The 19592-nt window shown below is 39.1% G+C and overlaps 1 protein-coding gene across 1 annotated transcript; it reads right to left on the reverse strand.

Annotated features, from left to right (window-relative positions):
* Positions 1–289: 289 nt before the first annotated feature.
* Positions 290–17449, reverse strand: LOC138947345 (uncharacterized). Its single transcript, XM_070318800.1, has 8 exons — positions 17069–17449; positions 16060–16149; positions 15384–15468; positions 8619–8702; positions 8096–8182; positions 7742–7816; positions 5142–5231; positions 290–4789 (listed from the first exon to the last, which is right to left on the reverse strand). Exons 2-8 carry the CDS (start codon positions 16129–16131, stop codon positions 4557–4559), a joined length of 726 nt encoding a protein of 241 aa, XP_070174901.1. The 5' UTR covers positions 16132–16149; positions 17069–17449; the 3' UTR covers positions 290–4556.
* Between the last annotated feature and the right edge of the window lie 2143 nt (positions 17450–19592).

Below are 19592 nucleotides of genomic sequence, written 5' to 3' on the forward strand. Positions count from 1 at the left end.
GCGCTCTATGTGTATACATCTCTGTAAGACAGACTGACAGACAGACAGGACAGACAGACTGACACACACACATACACTGTTGTGCACACTCACACACAAACACTCATACACACACACACGCACACACAAACACTCACACACACCCCAAATGAAAAACACTTTTGTAGACGGGATTTTTATTCACAAACACCTATACCCACACACACACAAACAAACACACACACACACACACACACACACACACACACACACACACACACACACACACATCCCAAATGAAAAACAACACTTTTCTGGACGGAGCTTCTATTTACTGAAAAATCAATCATTTTGGAAACTGTCCGAAGCTCATTCAGTCTCCGTCACTTTTGACAAACATATCAATGTTTGTTTTTTGATACACCAGAAAAAAGCCAATGAAACACAACATAAAATCAACTACGCTGCGTTTGCTTAGCTTGTATATTGTCGATTAATGTATGTGCATGGGTACAAAGGGGATAAAGAAGGGAATGAAACAGAATGTGGACTGGTCTTGTAGAACTTCACATAATTATGGGTTATTCTCCAGAGCTGTGTACAAGTGAAAACCATGTTACGCGGGTGATATTTCTCTATTTGACTGAGACATATTTACTAATACCATGCACATTGAGTTTATTGATAAATACTTGTTCCAAATATATGATTGGCTTGCAGAGAAAGAATTTGAAATACTTGCACATTTTGATATTCTACGTTCAAATACAATCAGTACAAGCATTTCAAAAAGCATCACTCGCGTAACATGGAAACCAGAGGGTGTGCCCGCATGGATTTCACTACTAGCGTTGAGAAACAGAAGACACACATGTTTACTTGTATTTTGGTGCATGTCTGTATCAACTGATGTCTATTAACAGCAAAAGTAAAGGAATTACATTTCACTTGCCATTTGATATACATTATAATCATTTAAAAGGACAGATAATGCATGTCCCAAAATGATACACAAGCTCTGAAGAATAATCTATATTCTAAATCAACTTATTGTTTAGCATAACTAGTTGAAAGATGTGATCTCCGTTCTTGACTCAGATCATGTATATATATGTATGGAAAAAAGCTTTGAAGTAGGATACCTGTTTGCAGAAACCCAGTTTTCTAGTTTTATTTAGGTTTTCTGATTACACGCTTGTAAAGGTAAGAAACGTTATACTGGATGTTCTTTACCGAAAGCACCACTGATAATTAAGGGAGTAGCCAAATTAAAACAGGAGAGTTTAAAAGCATCAAATAAAACTAAAAATGAAATTCGTATTATTAAAATGAAATAGGAATTGAGGTTAATTCACAATAAAATAGTCTGATAACATAATAAATGGTCGAAACGGCTCTAGGAGATAACATTATCAACAACACATTTAATCTAACCATATTATGTCCTTACTTTAAAAGTACCAATCCATCTGGTAGAAATATTGCGAAAGTTCATGATGAGGCTAATTATCTTCTGCTACGACAGATTGTTTTGTTCAGAATTTGATTTTGCATTTCGGAGAGAAAAACCCATAAATGGTACTCTCAAAGTGAACATTAAACTGAATGAGAGTGTTTTTAAATGTTATTACACAAGTGTAAGAGACATATGAGTTTACGTCTAATATGAATTCTGCGTTCCAGACTCTATGTCGCTGCCCGCGTCACATTTTTGACAGCTTCCATAAAAAAAATGCACAATATTTGTTTCTTAAACAAGAAAGTAATTACAATCAACCCTTTTCTACTCTTTTTGGTTGATGCCAGTCAATTACACTTGTATTTGGGTACACTTTGTATTAATTGCATGTTATTCACTGTTTTTGGATGTTTGAGACAAAATAAACGCACCCTCTCGTGGCTATAGTGTAATCATATAAGGACAGTAAGTCATTTGTTATACAGCATTCAGAAAACAAGGCCCGTAAAATAGAATGTGATTTGTTTGCATATACTTTACTAAATGGAAGGTAATTAACACCGTCGCGATATAACCTTCGTGGTTGAAAACGACGTTAAACACCAAATAAAGAAAGAAAGAAAGGTAATCAACATAAAAACCTAGAGAACAAATATCGGCAAATATGGGTGCAGAAGCATGCAGAAGAGTGGGCTGATATTAAAAAAAACCAATTGTCGCATACAGACACGCTTGTTCGTTGAGAACACAAGCACAGTGGCATTTTGTCGTTTCTTCGTTACTCTATGCACAAAGAAAAATTAAAAGCAAACCAATAAGACCGAAATCGATGGAAGATTAATTAAAAGTAATCAACCGGTAAGAGGCAGACATCTAATGTCACAGGTTTCCCTTTTATTGTCAAATCAAAGTTAGGGCAGTTTTACTTTTCTTCCAGAATGCAAGAAGTATTCTGTCCTTTCTTGGAAATGTGAGCTCAAAGAGGAACCATTTTTTTGTTGAGAACAAGATGCTGATGCTAAACGTTTACACGTATGGAGTTTAGTTGGATGATGTTGTTTCTTGAGAATTTGGGCACAAGTGAGAAAAATGCCTTTTGAAACTGAAACCTAAAGGATTTGTTTGTTTGTTTGTTTGCTTAACGCCCAGCCGACCTCGAAGGGCCATATCAGGGCGGTGCTGCTTTGACATATAATGTGCGCCACACACAAGACAGAAGTCGCAGCACAGGCTTCATGTCTCACCCAGTCACATTATTCTGACACCGGACCAACCAGTCCTAGCACTAACCCCATAATGCCAGACGCCAGGCGGAGCAGCCACTAGATTGCCAATTTTAAAGTCTCAGGCCCGGTTCGAACCCACGACCTCCCGATCACGGGGCGGACGCCTTACCACTAGGCTAACCGTGCCGGTAACCTAAAGGAGGCATCGTCCACATAATGACTTATTTGTATGGGATTACCAGGAATGCATCAATTGAACATTGGATTTTTCTTTTTTGTGTCATGTGACGTCAGTTGCCGACTAAAAACTCCACTTTAGGTGGCTGGCGGAGACCAACACATGGTGTTTGTGACCGTTCAGCGGTATCAAGAAAAAGGAATTCTAACAAAAGTAGATCGATACATAAAATAATGTTATTTATATTTGTAACCAAAATATGCCATTTGACAAGGTCATTGTTCAGCTCGACCGCTAAAACAAAACTGTCTTAATCTGTGTCAAATGTCATATTTTGGTCCAAAATACAAATAACGTATATTAGCCAGAAGCCTATTGTCAGAATACAACAACTTTGTTCTCGTTTCTTTGTGAATATAAGCTTAAATAAAAATACATTCTGTAAATGCTGAAAAGCTAAAATCCGAAGAGGGGTTCTAAATTATTGGGATTAACATCTTTGGAAGATTCAGAGCGAAACCCCTTGCAACAGTGCGTCACATTATTTGATCTAAAGCTAAACATTTGGTACACTGGGACCCACTTTTCAAACTTTTAAGAGTCTGAAAAAGTCGGACCTTAACAGGGAGGAGTCCCGTAAAATGGAGGTAAAATTTAAATTTTCAGACGTCACTAAGAGATTCGGGTCTGAAACGCTGGAGGGAGGTGGGGGCGGTCTTATTATAATGTGATTTGGGGATTTGCAGGGGGGGGGGGGGAGGGGGGTCTACAACAATGATTTTCACCGACTTCTAATCACGTAGGCATGAAAACATGTCGTTTGTACGTGCAAACACATGTGATGCAAAAGGAATTTTACCTATAGAGTTATAGCTGCAACCTACCTTGACGAGAAGGGAATAAACATACTCCAGTTGTTAGAATTAATCATGATTTAAGCTAACATTAATAAGAAGGCCTCGCAATTACGTGTATCACCTCCATAGGTATATAGTTGTCTGGTCGCCGTTAATTGCTTTTCAAAGAAAAATACAACCACACAAAAACAGTTGTCTTTTTCTGAAAGACGATTTTCAAAAATTAATCTTTTAGGATTATCAGCGGTCTGGAAGAGCACCTCGGACACGTTTTTCAAAACATCCGGAGCATGTAACACGCTTTCGATGGGCAGTATCCTGCGATCGGGACGAACAACTTACTGTGATGTGTATGTTATGTATGCAGCGCACACTATGATACCCTTTTCTTTCGAAAATCAGCGTTCACGAGTTCATCCGAGTTCAGAACTTGTTGCGGAAATGATTGCTGGCAAATATCACAACGTGTTTTGATCGAGGTCACGTGGGTTTGGCTTAAGGTCACGTGAGTACAGAAAAACACACGTGCATAGCGAACACTTCCAGTGATCAGCAAGCCATGCGTGGCTCCGATAATTATATTTTCGAAAGAATATGGTATTATAGGCTTATATGTAGCGCACGCTGCATAGCACACACATCAGAGTTAGTCGTTCGTCCCGATCGCAGGATAAAGCCCATGGGAAGCGTGTTGCATGCTCCGGATATTGTAAACAAAAACGTGTCGGAGGTACCGAGGCTCTTACTTTTCCAGACCACTGAAAATAATGACAGAGTTATTACCGGAAAATGTTCCGTTGCGACTATTAATACATTCTTGTTAACTAGTGCATCTTCCCTCCGAAAAAAATCTGTTCTTAAAACCGAATCCTGAAAGAGGCACTAATGCCATTCGGCTCAAACCCCCTGAAGGTTGGCCTGACGTTGAATTTGTACATGTCAGTTCGGTCCCTCCAAGAGAGTCCCCCTATGGGACCAAAACTCCAGCCGTTTCCCAGATCCCAGTTGAGCAACTGACGTCGAATACGGCTGTTGCTGCTGTCGCTGTCGCTGTCGTTTGGCACCAGATGCATTGCTTTCACAGTTTCATCTGTGAATATGAAATAAAGAAGATGAAACAGTAGATTGTATTGTTACTGTTGTTGTTGGTGTTGTTGTTGTTGTTTTTGTTGCTGCTGTTGTTGTTGTTGTTAGAGGACATGAATTTATATTAATACATGTTACTGAATAGAACACACACACCGTCCGCCCATCAGTCAATAAATGTGCTTGTTGGACTAGATTTAGTATAGGAGCACAAGTTCTTGTTGACATGCAAGCAGAACTAATTAACGTTGACGGTGAAACATTGGAAGCATTTTGTAACTATCGCAATCGTGGTTTTTTTCACTGTTGATTTTTTAGAGTCAAGAACCAAGAAGTACCGGGGATACCAGACTTACCGGCAGTTTTGATGATGGATGCAGTGGTGTTTGTTCCGAACACAACAGCCATTAAGTGGCCGCTGATTTCATCCGACAAAATAATTTCGTCTGAAAAGAACACAATATTGAAAACTGTATTTAAGGCTTCTAAAATGTCAAGTAATTCCGAGATTTTCTGGTGAGATTTTACAATGGCATCATTAATTAATTAATAATTATCATCATCATCATCATCATCATCATCACCATCATCATCATCATCATCATCATCATCTTAGTCGTCATGGAGCTTCAAAGGTTTAGTTAGTGTTTAGTATCCATAGCTAATCCCATAACATGAGACGCGCTACCCAGGTGTGTTTAGGTGTAATCACACACCTACATTCTAGCAACAGCGGTGATACCGGATGAGACATGGATATCGTCTCTGAGTCACACACAGTTGACATGTCTTTTTTCAGTATTAATAACATGTTCTGTTTGATTAAAGGTATTCAGCTGGTATTTCCTTGTTTTTGCTACCTATTTTATTCATGTTTTTATTACTTAATTAGTGGAAGAATCTGTTGTAATGTATGTTTGATGGTGTATGCTTTTAATCAAGCGTTGCTGACTATGAATGTAGATGTAAATGCTTGTATAACTGTGTTTGAATTTTAAATGTGTCAAGCGCAAAGAGCATAATTGTAAAGTTATGATGTTGCGCTATATAAATGCTCATTTATTATTATTATTATTATTATTGGCATGGATTCGTACCCGTGATGGGATTATCACAAGTTCAATGAATTACCAGCTTATCTACCAGACTCCAGAAGTGTTTGATGTCAGGTGTTGTTTAACGCCCTCACGGTAAAACCATTATGGTCATGTTCATGGGTGTGACCCCGACTTTAGATGGTTAAACAACACACACAAAAACACACACAAAACACACACAAAACACACACAAAACACACACAAATCACACTCAAAACACACACAAAACACACACAAAACACACACAAAACACACACAAAACACACACAAAACACACTCAAAACACACACAAAACACACTCAAAACACACACAAAACACACACAAAACACACACAAAACACACACAAAACACACACAAAACACACATAAAACACACACAAAACACACATAAAAACACACACAAAACACACACAAAACACACTCAAAACACACACAAAACACACAAAACACACACAAAACACACACAAAACACACTCAAAACACACACAAAACACACTCAAAACACACACAAAACACATAAAAACACACACAAAACACACACAAAACACACACAAAACACATAAAAACACACACAAAACACACACAAAACACACTCAAAACACACTCAAAACACACTCAAAACACACACAAAACACACACAAAACACATAAAAACACACACAAAACACACACAAAACACACACAAAACACACACAAAACACACACAAAACACACACAAAACACACACAAAACACACACAAAACACACACAAAACACACACAAAACACACACAAAACACACACAAAACACACACAAAACACACACAAAACACACACAAAACACACACAAAACACACACAAAACACACACAAAACACGCACAAAACACGCACAAAACACACACAAAACACGCACAAAACACACACAAAACACACACAAAACACGCACAAAACACACACAAAACACACACAAAACACACACAAAACACACACAAAACACACTCAAAACACACACAAAAACACATAAAAACACACACAAAACACACACAAATACACACACAAAACACACACAAAACATATAAACAAAACACACACAAAACACACACAAAACACACACAAAACACACACAAAACACACACAAAACACACACAAAACACACACAAAACACACACAAAACACACTCAAAACACACACAAAACACACACAAAACACACTCAAAACACACACAAAACACACACAAAACACACACAAAACACACAAAACACGCACGGAGGAAACAGTTCTACCGCAAGGGAGGGATCGTTCATGATACCCAATATTGATGGACTGTGTGATGATATCTTCTGCTATGGTCTGTTGAGACAGTGATATCAAAATCGAGACCGGAGGTCGAGATTTTGATATCACTGTCGAAACAGACCAATAGCAGAAGATATCATCACACAGTCAGTCAATGTTAGATATATTGCTAATTCTCTGGACATTTTGTATTTAATGTAAAGAAATTACAAAAGTATTTGTCTCAGTTTTGGCTGTTCCATATCCCTCCCTCTGATTATTATTTCTTTTTGTTCACTCTTTTCTTGTACTTTTCAGTATTTCAAAATGTCTTTTCTTTCAAAAAGTCTTTAGTCACTTGCTCAACTAAATTCTGGGATCATTACATTTTCATATATATTTGTTTGTTTTTAAATTTAGGTGTTTTTGTTTTTGAAGTGGGGAAGCAATAAAGAGGTCGTCGATATCAAAACTGATATCGACGGAAATGTCGTCGATATCACTTTTGCACTGAGCTCAGTTTTGCCCAATTGACCAATGGAAATCCACGTAACATATGAAATAGCAATATTTGTTTATATTGTTTACCTAATACTTTGTACTCACCTTCAAGTTGCCGGGCAACGTTCTCCAGGAAAGCCAGGGAAAGTGACAGTCGTCCAGACAGCACACTCCAAGGATCTGTAGGAAAAATAAAAATAAAGATTTTTCAGGCAACGAGCTTTCTGGTCAGAATGTAAGCATTGATTGCGTGTACAGAGAGAGAGAGAGAGAGAGAGAGAGAGAGGGAGAGAGAGAGAGAGAGAGAGAGAGAGAGAGAGAGAGAGAGAGAGAGTGAAAGAGAGAGTGAAAGAGAGAGTGAAAGAGAGAGTGAAAGAGAGTGAGAGAGAGACAGACAGACAGACAGACAGACAGACAGAGAGAGACACGGGTGTGGGGGATAGGGGAGTAATTTCTCACCAGTTGCTAGAAGAACTGTCAGCACCTCGTGACTTCCAGTTCCAGTGGCCGCCATTTTGATCACAAGGTTTGTCAGACATTCCGACACTGAAATGTTAAAGTTTACATTTGAGATACATCTGAATGGGCTCAGTTCTTTTTATAAAACATCAGTATCTTATATGCCTCTCCCCGATTGCTAGACAAGGCGCATTTAATTGAACACACTCACTCACATACACAGACAGACAGACACACAGACAAACAGTTAGACAGACAGACAGACAGACCGACCGACAGACCGACCGACCGACAGACAGACAGACAGACAGACAGACAGACAGACAGACAGACACACACACACACACACACACACACACACACACACACACACACACACAAACACACACAGAGGCAGATGGACGTTCCGGAAGCTAGCCCAACAGAAGGAAAAATACATTTCAACGGAAGCATTTAAGAGTCAAAACAGCAGCCGATAGTTTAAAATCATCTGTTATAGATACTGAATATGAGCACTTCATACCATCCCCTGGGAGTTGTTGTGCGAAGTCTGTGGCTTTTGCTTGCAGGTTCAGGACTTCTTGAAGAATCACATCAAGGTTCATTCCTTTGGGAAAAGAGAAAGTGTGAAAGCCGAGTACATCGCAATAATAATAATATCTACATAAATTATCCAAATCCACCCTCCTTCTCGATGCAATAATAACAAAGAAATCAGAATGTGCAAAATGAAGCTTTTGTGGTTATCGTTGCCTGACAGACACATATATGTCAATTTGCAATTTTAATTGGGCAAAATATTCTTACTCATTATATGTCAATTTGCAATTTTAATTCGGCAAAATATTCTTACTCATTATATGTCAATTTGCAATTTTAATTCGGCAAAATATTCTTTCTCATTATAGAAAGCACTTATGCTGTTGAATGTTGGCATGTGTTATATTGGATGAATGCTTTAAACCTAACACTATCGCTAACACAGTAATCATATGTAAAACTTTTCGTTTTCAACCGTTCAAGGTTATATCGCGACGGGGAAAAAGGGGGGGGGGATGGGATAGAGCCACTTGTTAATTGTTTCTTGTTCACAAAAGCACTAATCAAAAAATTGCTCCAGGGGCTTGCAACGTAGTACAATATATGACCTTACTGGGAGAATGCAAGTTTCCAGTACAAAGGACTTAACATTTCTTACATACTGCTTGACTAAAATCTTTACAAACATTGACTATATTCTATACAAGAAACACTTAACAAGGGTAAAAGGAGAAACAGAATCCGTTAGTCGCCTCTTACGACATGCTGGGGAGCATCGGGTAAATTCTTCCCCCTAAACCGCGGGGGGAATCATATGTAAAAGACAAGAGGAACCTGTAGTAATTTTCGAGAGAATTTGCACGCGAAATGTTTTTAAAGAAAAATGTGAACTATGTCAATTATACAGAAATACAATCAAAAAGAAAGTAAGTCAAGTGATCCCAAAATTCACTGTCTAAAGCATTAGAAAGTATGTTTGTGTGTGTGCAAAATATATGTTCAATAGTGGTGACCAGGGCCGGACCCAGGGGGGGGTTCCAGGGGTTCCGGAACCCCACCCCTGGAAAAAGCATGTACCTTGCTTTGACTTTTACTAGTTTTAGCACCAAAACAATGCTGCTCTTAACCCTCAAAACAAGGCCCAGAATGCACCAGATTGCACAGATTTTAACCGTTTTTCAAAAATTTTCCGGGGGAGCATGCCCCCGGACCCCCCTAGTTCGCGCGCCTGCTTTGCAGGCGCGCGCTTGTGGCTTCGCCACTTCGCTGATTTGCCCCCCCCCCAAAAAGGAGGAACCCCCCCTTTACAACTCATTTGGTCCGGCCCTGGTGACGGAAGAAGAGGTGGAGAGGGGGCTGAAGAATGTTAATGCTAGCAAGGCGGGGGGACCAGATGGGATGATGCCCAAAGTTTTAAAACTATGTGCAGAGCAACTTAGTTATATTTTTTCAGTCATTTTTAACATGTCGCTTGGTGCTAGCAGGGTACCGGCCCTATGGAAAACTTCATGCATTGTTCCTGTGCCAAAGAAAAAGACTGTGATAACCATGAATGACCTGAGACCTGTGGCACTTACTTCTGTTTGTATGAAAGTCTTTGAGAGAGTTGTTTTGTTCAAACTGAGTGATTGTGTGAAAGATTTTATTGATCCATGTCAGTTTGCATACAGGAAAAACAGGAGTGTTGATGATGCTGTGTTGAATGTTTTAAACAAGATCTACTCTCATTTAGAAAAGCCTGGCTCTTATATTCGCTTGATGTTCTTTGATTTTTCCAGCGCTTTTAATACTATACGGCCTCATTTAATGGCGAAGAAGCTTTTTAGCATGAATGTCCCAGCAGCCACCATCCTCTGGGTTATGGACTACCTGACAAACAGGCCACAGTATGTTAGGGTGGGGGGGGGGGCAATCAGTTTCAGACACAATCTGCACAAACACAGGGGCACCACAAGGCACAGTACTCTCACCTTTTCTTTTTTTTCTCTACACAGCAGATTTTACAAGTTCTAGTGACTCCTGCCCCATAACTAAGTTTGCTGACGACACTGGACTGACCGGACTGCTGACTGATGACGACGACTCTGACTACAGGCAGGAGGTAGATAGGTTTGTGGGGTGGTGTGAAAACAACTCTTTAGAGCTTAATGTGGGGAAGACAAAGGAAATGATAATGGACAACAGGAGGGGGGAACATGTACACAGGGAGATAGTGATCAAGGGGGAGGTCGTAGAGAAGGTAGAGCAGTATAAGTATTTGGGGGTGATTATAGACAATAAGTTGACATGGAAACCAAACTCTGATGCCCTGTGAAGAAACTCCACTCTCGCCTGTACTTTTTGAGAAAACTGAGGTCTTTTAACATCAGACAAGAAATCCTTCAGATGTTTTACACTTCAACGTGCAATAGTGTGTTGTACTTTGGCTCCGTGTGTTGGGGTGGCAACATCAACAAGCAAGACAGGGATAGATTAAATAAATTCATCAGGAAAGCAAGTGGGGTGGTTGGGAGGAAGCAGGACAATTTCACATCAACACATGAACGACGACTGGCTGACAAGGTACAGAAGATTTTGGCTGACGACTCGCACCCACTCAGACCGGAATTTGACAGTAGACGGACAGACAGGAGCAACAGATTCAGACAACCAACCGCAAGATCCACACGCTACAGAAATTCGTTCATTCCATCTGCAATTCACATCTTCAATTCTCAGGTGGGGCGGTAGACGCTGGTGTTGTCGCTCTGATGCACGGGGTCAGTGTTCTGTATTGTTTCAGTATTGTTGATTTTGTTTTGCATGATTATATACTCTTATTCTACTCTCTTAGACAATATGTGATAACCGGCAAGGTGCTGACTTTCGTTTGTGCATTGTTGATGGTGAAGGTATGTTAATTTATTTTTAATATACTTTCTTATGTGATAACCAATGTGCTGTATTTCCTCAGTTCTGCTGATGTTATACGCTTGGTACATATATTTACTCATTTTCCTTAAATAACATGTGATAACATTACTTCATAGCTAAGCACATGATTTTACCTATGGCACAACACACATCTCTAGCCTCCCTCTCTGAGATGCGTTTGAAGACAGACTGTTAAAAGAGAATAAATGTATGTACATAATTATGATAGAATATTGATGTATGAATTGAAGAAATGTATAAGAACACAAGAATGTATGAATGACAAAGAACAAATGTTTATTTTTGAATGTTTTATGTATGTTTTGCTGAAGAGACATTAAACCCCAAAAACCAACCAACCATGTATGTTTTATTACGGACACAAAAGCTCAGCAATGCAATTTCTCTTTTAGAGATTAATAAAGTTATTGTATTGTATTGTATTGTATTGTATTGAGTATTAATCTTAACATAACCTGCACGTTTCTTTTCCGCTCCCGATTATTTGACGGGTAACAGTACCAAATAGTGTAAATTAATTACTTTTATATTATTAGCAGTATGCAGGAATAGGCCATGATATGTTGAACATTCTTGCCGAGTTCTAGAAAATATATGTGGGGGAAAACGAAATTAAACTCATTAATCAAAATCGTCCTTACAGACCTCCCTACTTTTGACCCACTGCGCCGGCGATACGGAATTTCCGCTTTCCTGCCTCAGAGAATCACGTTTCCGGCACGTTTCCGGTGTTGACTCACTCCAATGGTAGGCGAAGTGAGTCAAACATTGTTCTTTAAATAGTGTTTTGAGAACATCTGCTACCGAATTCATACTTTTTTTGGGGGGGCGGGGGGGGGGGGGGGCGGGGGGGGGGCGGGGGGGGGCGGGATATTATTTGTTTCTCTTTTTTTCTTTGTTTGTTTTACTTATGCCCCTCCCCCCTCCCCTTCTTATCAAACTGCACTGTTACAAAGAAAGGGGGTAAAAATCAAGGGTCTGCCAAACCCGGCAAATGCAGTTGGCAGCCGAGAAATCCCTAAGTACCTCTCCCAAAGATGGTACTTTTCGGCAAAATTTTCAGTTTCAAGTTGTTAGGACAACTTCTTTTGAGAGTGTGATTTTGTAGAGGTTATTTTGGGGAAACTGAAAGGTAGCCTCGTCAGGGGACAACTATTCAAACCCATATCCTCATCATTTTGTTTCTCGATTGAGAATAATCATTTATAGATGACTATTATTCATTTCCCTTGTTGGGGTGTACTTGCATGTACTGGTGGTTTATTACCCAAATGTCCTTACAGTGACTGAGGCTTATATGAGGCTCAGTGATTCGTGTATTTGTTTGTTCAGCCCATTTCTTTCTTGTGTTTATTCACACAAAAAGACAATAAAAATAATCATTTATGTATGATTTATGGTGGAATTTCCTCCACGGTGTGTACGAGGATGTATTGTACTAGATGTACTGTGGTCGTATATTAACGGGTTATATTTCCCCGTGTGTGTACTATGCGTACAGGTTCATTGGAGGGAGGGTGTAGTGGTTGTTTGTTTGGTTTAGCAACGAGACAATTCTCCCTTTTTGGAAGATGAGGGTGGTCCGCCCGAGGGCAGACCGGGTTGTAGGTTCGAGACAATAGATTGACTATTGTCGTTTAGGCAGCTTAGGGATTCTGTATCGGTTCGCTGAGTGGTCGTGTGGCCGTTTTCGCTGTTGGTTACGGCGCTCGCGCCTTTCTTTGTCCTCCTCGTAGGTACGGTGGCGTTGTACTGCAGCTTGTTCCTCTTTGATGGAATTCTGCAGGCTGAGTTTCAACATGTTGAGGGCTTCTTCGTCTTTATCCGCGATGGCGAGGGCCTCATCGCAGAGACATTTGATGGTGTCCGTTTCATTTTCAATTTCCGCCTCAATGATTTCGGCGAACTGGTGTTGGAGGGATATTTTGTTTTCCCTCATGGTATCCTGAAACTGGTCTCTAAGCTCATTATTTTGGCAGTAGAGCCGTTCATTGCTGGGTTGAACTCAGTGGTCCCTTTAAGGAAGGGTACACACCGGTCCTTCTCGATTGCGAGAATAAGCGATTGCTTTGCAGTGGTGAGACTCATTCTGCATTTGAAGGTTTCCTGCAGTTTGTTCAAGATGGGGATCACCCTTTCTTTGGCTGGTTTCAGGTCAACCTGTATGGCTTGGGCGGGAGCGGTTGCGTCCGCAGGTAACAGGCTTATTTCGAGGATGCTGTCATGTTCTTTCGAGATGTGGGAGTTGAGTTCCATATCCCTGGCGGCGTGGTATTGGCTGGCGTTGATGGTAGAGTCCTCTTCTTTTTCCAACGAGAAGTTGAATTGAGTTTCAGCAATCTCCATATTGAAGTTGGTGGTGGCCATTTAGCGAGAGGGTGGTGTAGATCTAGGAGCGTAGTGGGAAAGCGTGGTAGGTCTCGGAATCAGGAGAAACTCGTGATGTGGTCAAGTAGTTGATTCTGTCTGTTTTAATAGACAATCTCGTCAGAGTTGTTCTGCGATCTTATTGGTGAGGCCAAGTTCCGCCCGTGGGTTGGCTGGTTTGTGTAGATGCGGGATAAGCGTGTGTCAATCAAAGCTCCGGTGGCTGGGCGTAGCGTCTTTAATACGTGTAGTTGGGCTCTATTGGCGTGGTGGGCGGAGTTGCCGTGGGGGGGGGGGGGGGGGTGGGGGTGTGATAGTTGGGCGCGAAATTGTGTCCCTCCCTCTCCGTTGCGGCTGAGTGATCGTGTTGCGTGTCAATTCATTCGTGTTATCAGCACTATTGATTAGTACAAAACTGATGGGCTGCTTTTACCTTTGCCTACTGCATTTGCCGGGTTTGGCAGACCCTTGATTTTTACCCCCTATAAAAAAAATTACATTGACAGTTGTGCAAATCTGAGAGAAAGAGCAGGAGAAAAGGTCCTGTCAACAACCAACTGGTAAGTCCTGTTTTCCTAAAATATTGAACAAAATTGTATAATTCCTGAATGATTCAATCCTCAAATGGATTGAATTTTATGAGTATTATAAGTTTTAATATGCTGCTAGATCATGTCCATGTATATTACATGATTTGCATATATCAGTTGTCATTTCTTACAAATCTTCGGAGTCCTTTTTTGTTTGTTAAGATTCTCAAATGGTTATATTCTTATTTGGGACAGATTTTGGTAAAACTCCTGAATGGTTCAATCCTCAAATGGATTGAACTTTATGAGTAATATAAGTTTTAATATGCTGCTAGATCATGTCCATGTATATGACATGGTTTGCAGATATCAGTTGTCATTTCTTACAAATGATCTTCGGGGGCCTTTTTTTGTTGTTGAGATTCTTAAATGGTTAAATTCTTATTTGGAACAGATTTTGAAATTGCCACATATGCTATTTTTTTAGTTGAAAACATGACACAAGTTAATCAACCCATACTGCATGAAACAATGTTCACTGTGCTGCAAGCTATAGTACTGCCATATTCTCAGTTGCAATAATCCTCAAATGGTTTCATTTGGTCTAAAAATAGACTTTCCCCCACTAGATTTTTCTAGAACTCTTTCATGTGATTATTTGGTGCCTATAGACTGTAACAAAACTTAAATGGGTTTAAAAGGAATTTTATTACGGTTTCAGTATGATTTTGAGTTTGGCTACCAGATCATATACAGGATAAACTGCAACAAACACAAATAATTCCATCTTCACAGAAATAGGTCAGTTCTTCACCTATTTATTAACTTTCTTTATCAAGGCAATAACAAAACGTAAGCAATCTGAACGCTATAAATCCTTTGGAAACACGCTATACTTAACTTGGTCTAATACTTGCCTGATTTTGCCCGAGTAGTCAAATCTCTGATATCTCGGACCAACGTTTTGGCGGAAGCTGTAAGGTCGACCTGAGGTGATAGTGTCTATAAAGATACATAATATAAACATAATATAAACATAATATAAACATAATGAAGAAAAAAATGCTGTCGGTAAAAAAGTAAATAAATACAGTAAAGCAAAATGCATATGGGGAATAAGATGAAACAAAATTCCATTACAGTAAAAAATCAATCAATTAAAGGGATACATGGAAAAAATAAGCAACTCAAAATTAAAAAACACATTTAAGCATAAATCAAAACATAGTTTGAATTTAGTTTTGCTCTTTTGTTTGTTTGATCCTTTCTTGATTTGTTTTTCTTTCTGGTTGTTTTGTGTGTGTGTGTGTGTGTGTGTGTGTATGTGTGTGTGTGTGTGTGTGTGTGTGTGTGTGTGTGTGTGTGTGTGTGTGTGTGTGTGTGCGTGCGTGCGTGTGCATGTGTGCGTGTGTGTGTAGGTTGTGTTTCTATCTTATTGTCTTTTTTTTCTGTATTCCTTTGATTTTCCTATTCTTTTCATTTATTCCTTACATTTTGTTCCTTTTAACATGTTTTGCTTTGCTCCTTTGCTTGTCAGTTTTTAGTTCATTTCTGAGCAGAAACTCAAATACTTGTTTCCAGTGCTCAACTTACCGGTACGGGATCTGAAACGATCCCGCCAATCATAAGGGCAAGACACAACACGTGAGAGTGGAAAGTGGCCATTGTCAATGGATGTTGAGTCTAAGAACAGAACAGAACATGTGATTTTTAAATAAACAGTTCCATACCAGATTTATTTTATAACGATAAGGAATAAAATCAACAACAAAACAAGAAGAAAAAAAATACAATGAACAAACGTTAAAACATGAGAAGAAAGAAAAGCAAAGTAAAATAAACATAACTCTTCTCCCAGCAAGAGAAAATTAAGCTAATCTGAAAAAAATACACAAAAAATACAAATAGAATAAGAAAGACACAAGTACACACCAAGAGACAACCAATTGTGACCCTCCACCACGAAATGGGTCGCATGTCACCTCACGCGGTTCTGCGCTAGGCATAATATAAGTCCGGGGGGTGTCTAGTAACAGTGTGAGAGTCACCATAGTCACAGGCTTATAACTCGAAAAGTGTTCACTCTGTTCTAAAACGGTTTTCACCCCTGGATAGAGAATAAAAAAACTTTTTAAGAAAATATAAAAATATGAAAATCATGAAAAGGTGACATGCGACTCATTCTGTGGTGGAGGGTCACAATTGGGAGTTATAACAAATAAAATGAAATACATTCAATACATACAACAATGATGAGAAAGTGATAGAAAAGTCAGATAGATATATTGAATAAAACCAGCAAAGAAACATATTTAATAAAAATGAAAAGGACAGTGATCATAATTAATTTATACAAGTAAAATTGACAAAGCATTGTATTTATTTACCCACGGACAATTTCACACACACACACACACATACACACATACACATACACACACATACACACATACACATACACACACACACAACCTAACAGTCTTGTAAACATGATCAAAAGAGACACACACGCATACGTGCACACAAGTAACATCATTGAAGCTTCTAGACATCAAGAAAAAAAAACTAACACTCAATGTACTGAATGTCCCCGGTCTCTTACCTCAAACAACGATGAACAAAGAACAAACGTCTGCTACTGGTCGGTCGATGGATAATACAGTATTTCACCAACAATGCAGCAAACTATTGCAATGTACTTTGGTACGCTCTGGTGTGTCTGCGAGTTCCTAAATTATACCGCACCTCACGCACAACATTAAATTTATACTTGAACAAATCAGGAAGTCTGCTAGGGCGCCACCCTAATCGTGACAACAAGTCATTCAGTTCTTCCTGTTATATGTAGGGGAAAGTCCCCAAATGTCGATCAGGTGACTAATACTGAACAGCTGATTTCTCGAAAACAAAAAGTGACTGCTCCAATTTGACTGCACGAGGTGATGTTGTACCGTATATTAGCCTATTATTCATGATGGCGAAAGGTTCCACAAGAAAACGGCGAGTGGTTTTAGGATTGTATGACTCTCAAAGCTAATTTGGACCAACAGAAGACTAAACATAGTATAAATTTGAGTTGCTTTTAGTGAAAAGTTATGGTTGAAATGAACAGTGTGATCTATCTGCTAGCCAAATATGTCTGTTTGAAAGCATTCGTCTTAATCTTGCCTGAGCACCATGTGGTTTTAAAACCGTCAGGTAGATTTCAATTACCGAACAGCCCTATATGGTTCAAATACCGAACTATACAGAAGCTGAAATTATCACGTCAAGTCCCTCCCTACACACGCAAACTTGAAGTGTCGCAGCCAAAACAAAAACCAACAAAGAACACAAGCAAATCAAAGCCAAACACAGAGAACAGAGAGAAACTGAAAGCTAAAAACATAGGGTTAGAAATGTCAGTCATCAACAGGAAGCTAACTGGTTCTGTTTTTGTGTGCCGAGAATGCACCTGCGAGGACATGATTCAGTGTTTCTTTATTTCTTTATTTGGTGTTTAACGTCGTTTTTAACCACGAAGGTTATATCGCGACGGGGAAAGGGGGGAGATGGGATAGAGCCACTTGTCAATTGTTTCTTGTTCACAAAAGCACTAATCAAAAATTTGCTCCAGGGGCTTGCAACGTAGTACAATGTATTACCTTACAGGGAGAATGCAAGTTTCCAGTACATTTCTTACATATTGCTTGACTAAAAAGTAAAATCTTTACAAAAATTGACTATATTCTATACAAGAAACACTTAACAAGGGTAAAAAGAGAAACAGAATCCGTTAGTCACCTCGTACGACATGCTGGGGAGCATCGGGTAAATTCTTCCCCCTAACCCGCTCAGAATGGGTACATGTGGATTGCGCTGGAATAACAGAAAGCCAAAGAGAGTACTTTTGCGATGTTTGTTAGTCAAAGTAACATTGGTTTTTGCTGTTTGGATTTTGAACCTCTTTGTTCGGATTTAGGAAACAGGTGTTAATTCCGAACATATTTTTGAAATTAAAATAACTTTCTTTTATGTTGATTTCTTTCTGCAAAAAGTGGTATAAATGTTGCTGATTATTTACTTTATTAACATTCACATTAAAAAACGGTCTGTCTTCTGTTGTTTTTGAGAAAATGGCAGGTTTCCTTAAGTGTTTGGTATTTGGGGACTTTCCCTTAAAATCTGGCAAAACTTACTCAGCTTCTGGATTGGAATGTGTCTGACATCCTCATTTGTTGTTTCCGGTGTAAATTCAGCCCCACAAATACAGACTACGAAGGACTTCCTCGTGAAAATTATATCCTGCTAATAATAAACCCCCTCCCTCTAATCAAGGAAGTGTTTCAAACAATGTTAATATATGCACTTTATATACTGGTGGCCTTGAAAATGTGATTAGGCCAAGAAAAAAATAGGTCTGTTTACGGTAACATAGGCCAAACAAATAGGGTCGGTAGGTCGGGATTTTTTTTTTCTCCAAAAAAACATATTTTTACGTTATTTTGCACAAAAAAAAAGATTTTTTTTTTTTTCCCCAAATGCCAAAAAAAGTCTAGGGTCGCGCGAAAAAGATAGGGTCGGTCGGGTTACCGTAAACAGACCTATTGGTTTTTTTTTTGCCTTACAATGAGTGAGAAGTGAGTTCGTGCCAATTTACAAACAAACACGCAATCAAACAAAGAAACGGACAGAGATAGAAAGAACGAAAGAAAGATTAGAAGCAAACACACGATTGAACGCGGAAACGAACAAAACTTGATAAAGAACAATTCAAAACACATCAAAAAAATAGGGAGAAGCAAACATCTTTCAACCGACACTGCTGATTTTCTTTCTTTTATGTTCCATAAGTTTCATTTAAAGCAAGATAAGAATTGCAAAAGTCTAATTAGAAGATATAAAAAGGTAGGTCTCACACCCACACCAACACACATCAATTGAAATTTAAAACTAGCTTTGAAACAGCCAGACTAGAGAAAAAGAAAACAAAAATGTATTTCACCATAATTATAGCATTACAGCCAAAAGCAACTTCATGCATAGCGCAACAAAATGTGATTGCAGCGAAACGTTTAAAACAAATTGTAGAGTAGAAATAGAATGCAAAATGACTATATTCGATTTAACATTTTTTAGACTGAAAC

The sequence above is a fragment of the Littorina saxatilis genome, linkage group LG14 (genome assembly GCF_037325665.1).
Source record: "Littorina saxatilis isolate snail1 linkage group LG14, US_GU_Lsax_2.0, whole genome shotgun sequence".
Taxonomy (NCBI): domain Eukaryota; kingdom Metazoa; phylum Mollusca; class Gastropoda; order Littorinimorpha; family Littorinidae; genus Littorina; species Littorina saxatilis.

Bases quoted from the DNA above. Each gene is read 5' to 3' on its own strand.
- LOC138947345 (XM_070318800.1), bottom strand. From the start codon at position 16,131: ATGGCCACTTTCCACTCTCACGTGTTGTGTCTTGCCCTTATGATTGGC. The intron at 8,703-15,383 runs GCAAGTATTAGA...CTTTTCCCAAAG, and splicing joins GACTACTCGGGCAAAATCAG to GAATGAACCTTGATGTGATT. The intron at 7,817-8,095 runs GTGAGAAATTAC...TTTTTCCTACAG, and splicing joins GACAGTTCTTCTAGCAACTG to ATCCTTGGAGTGTGCTGTCT.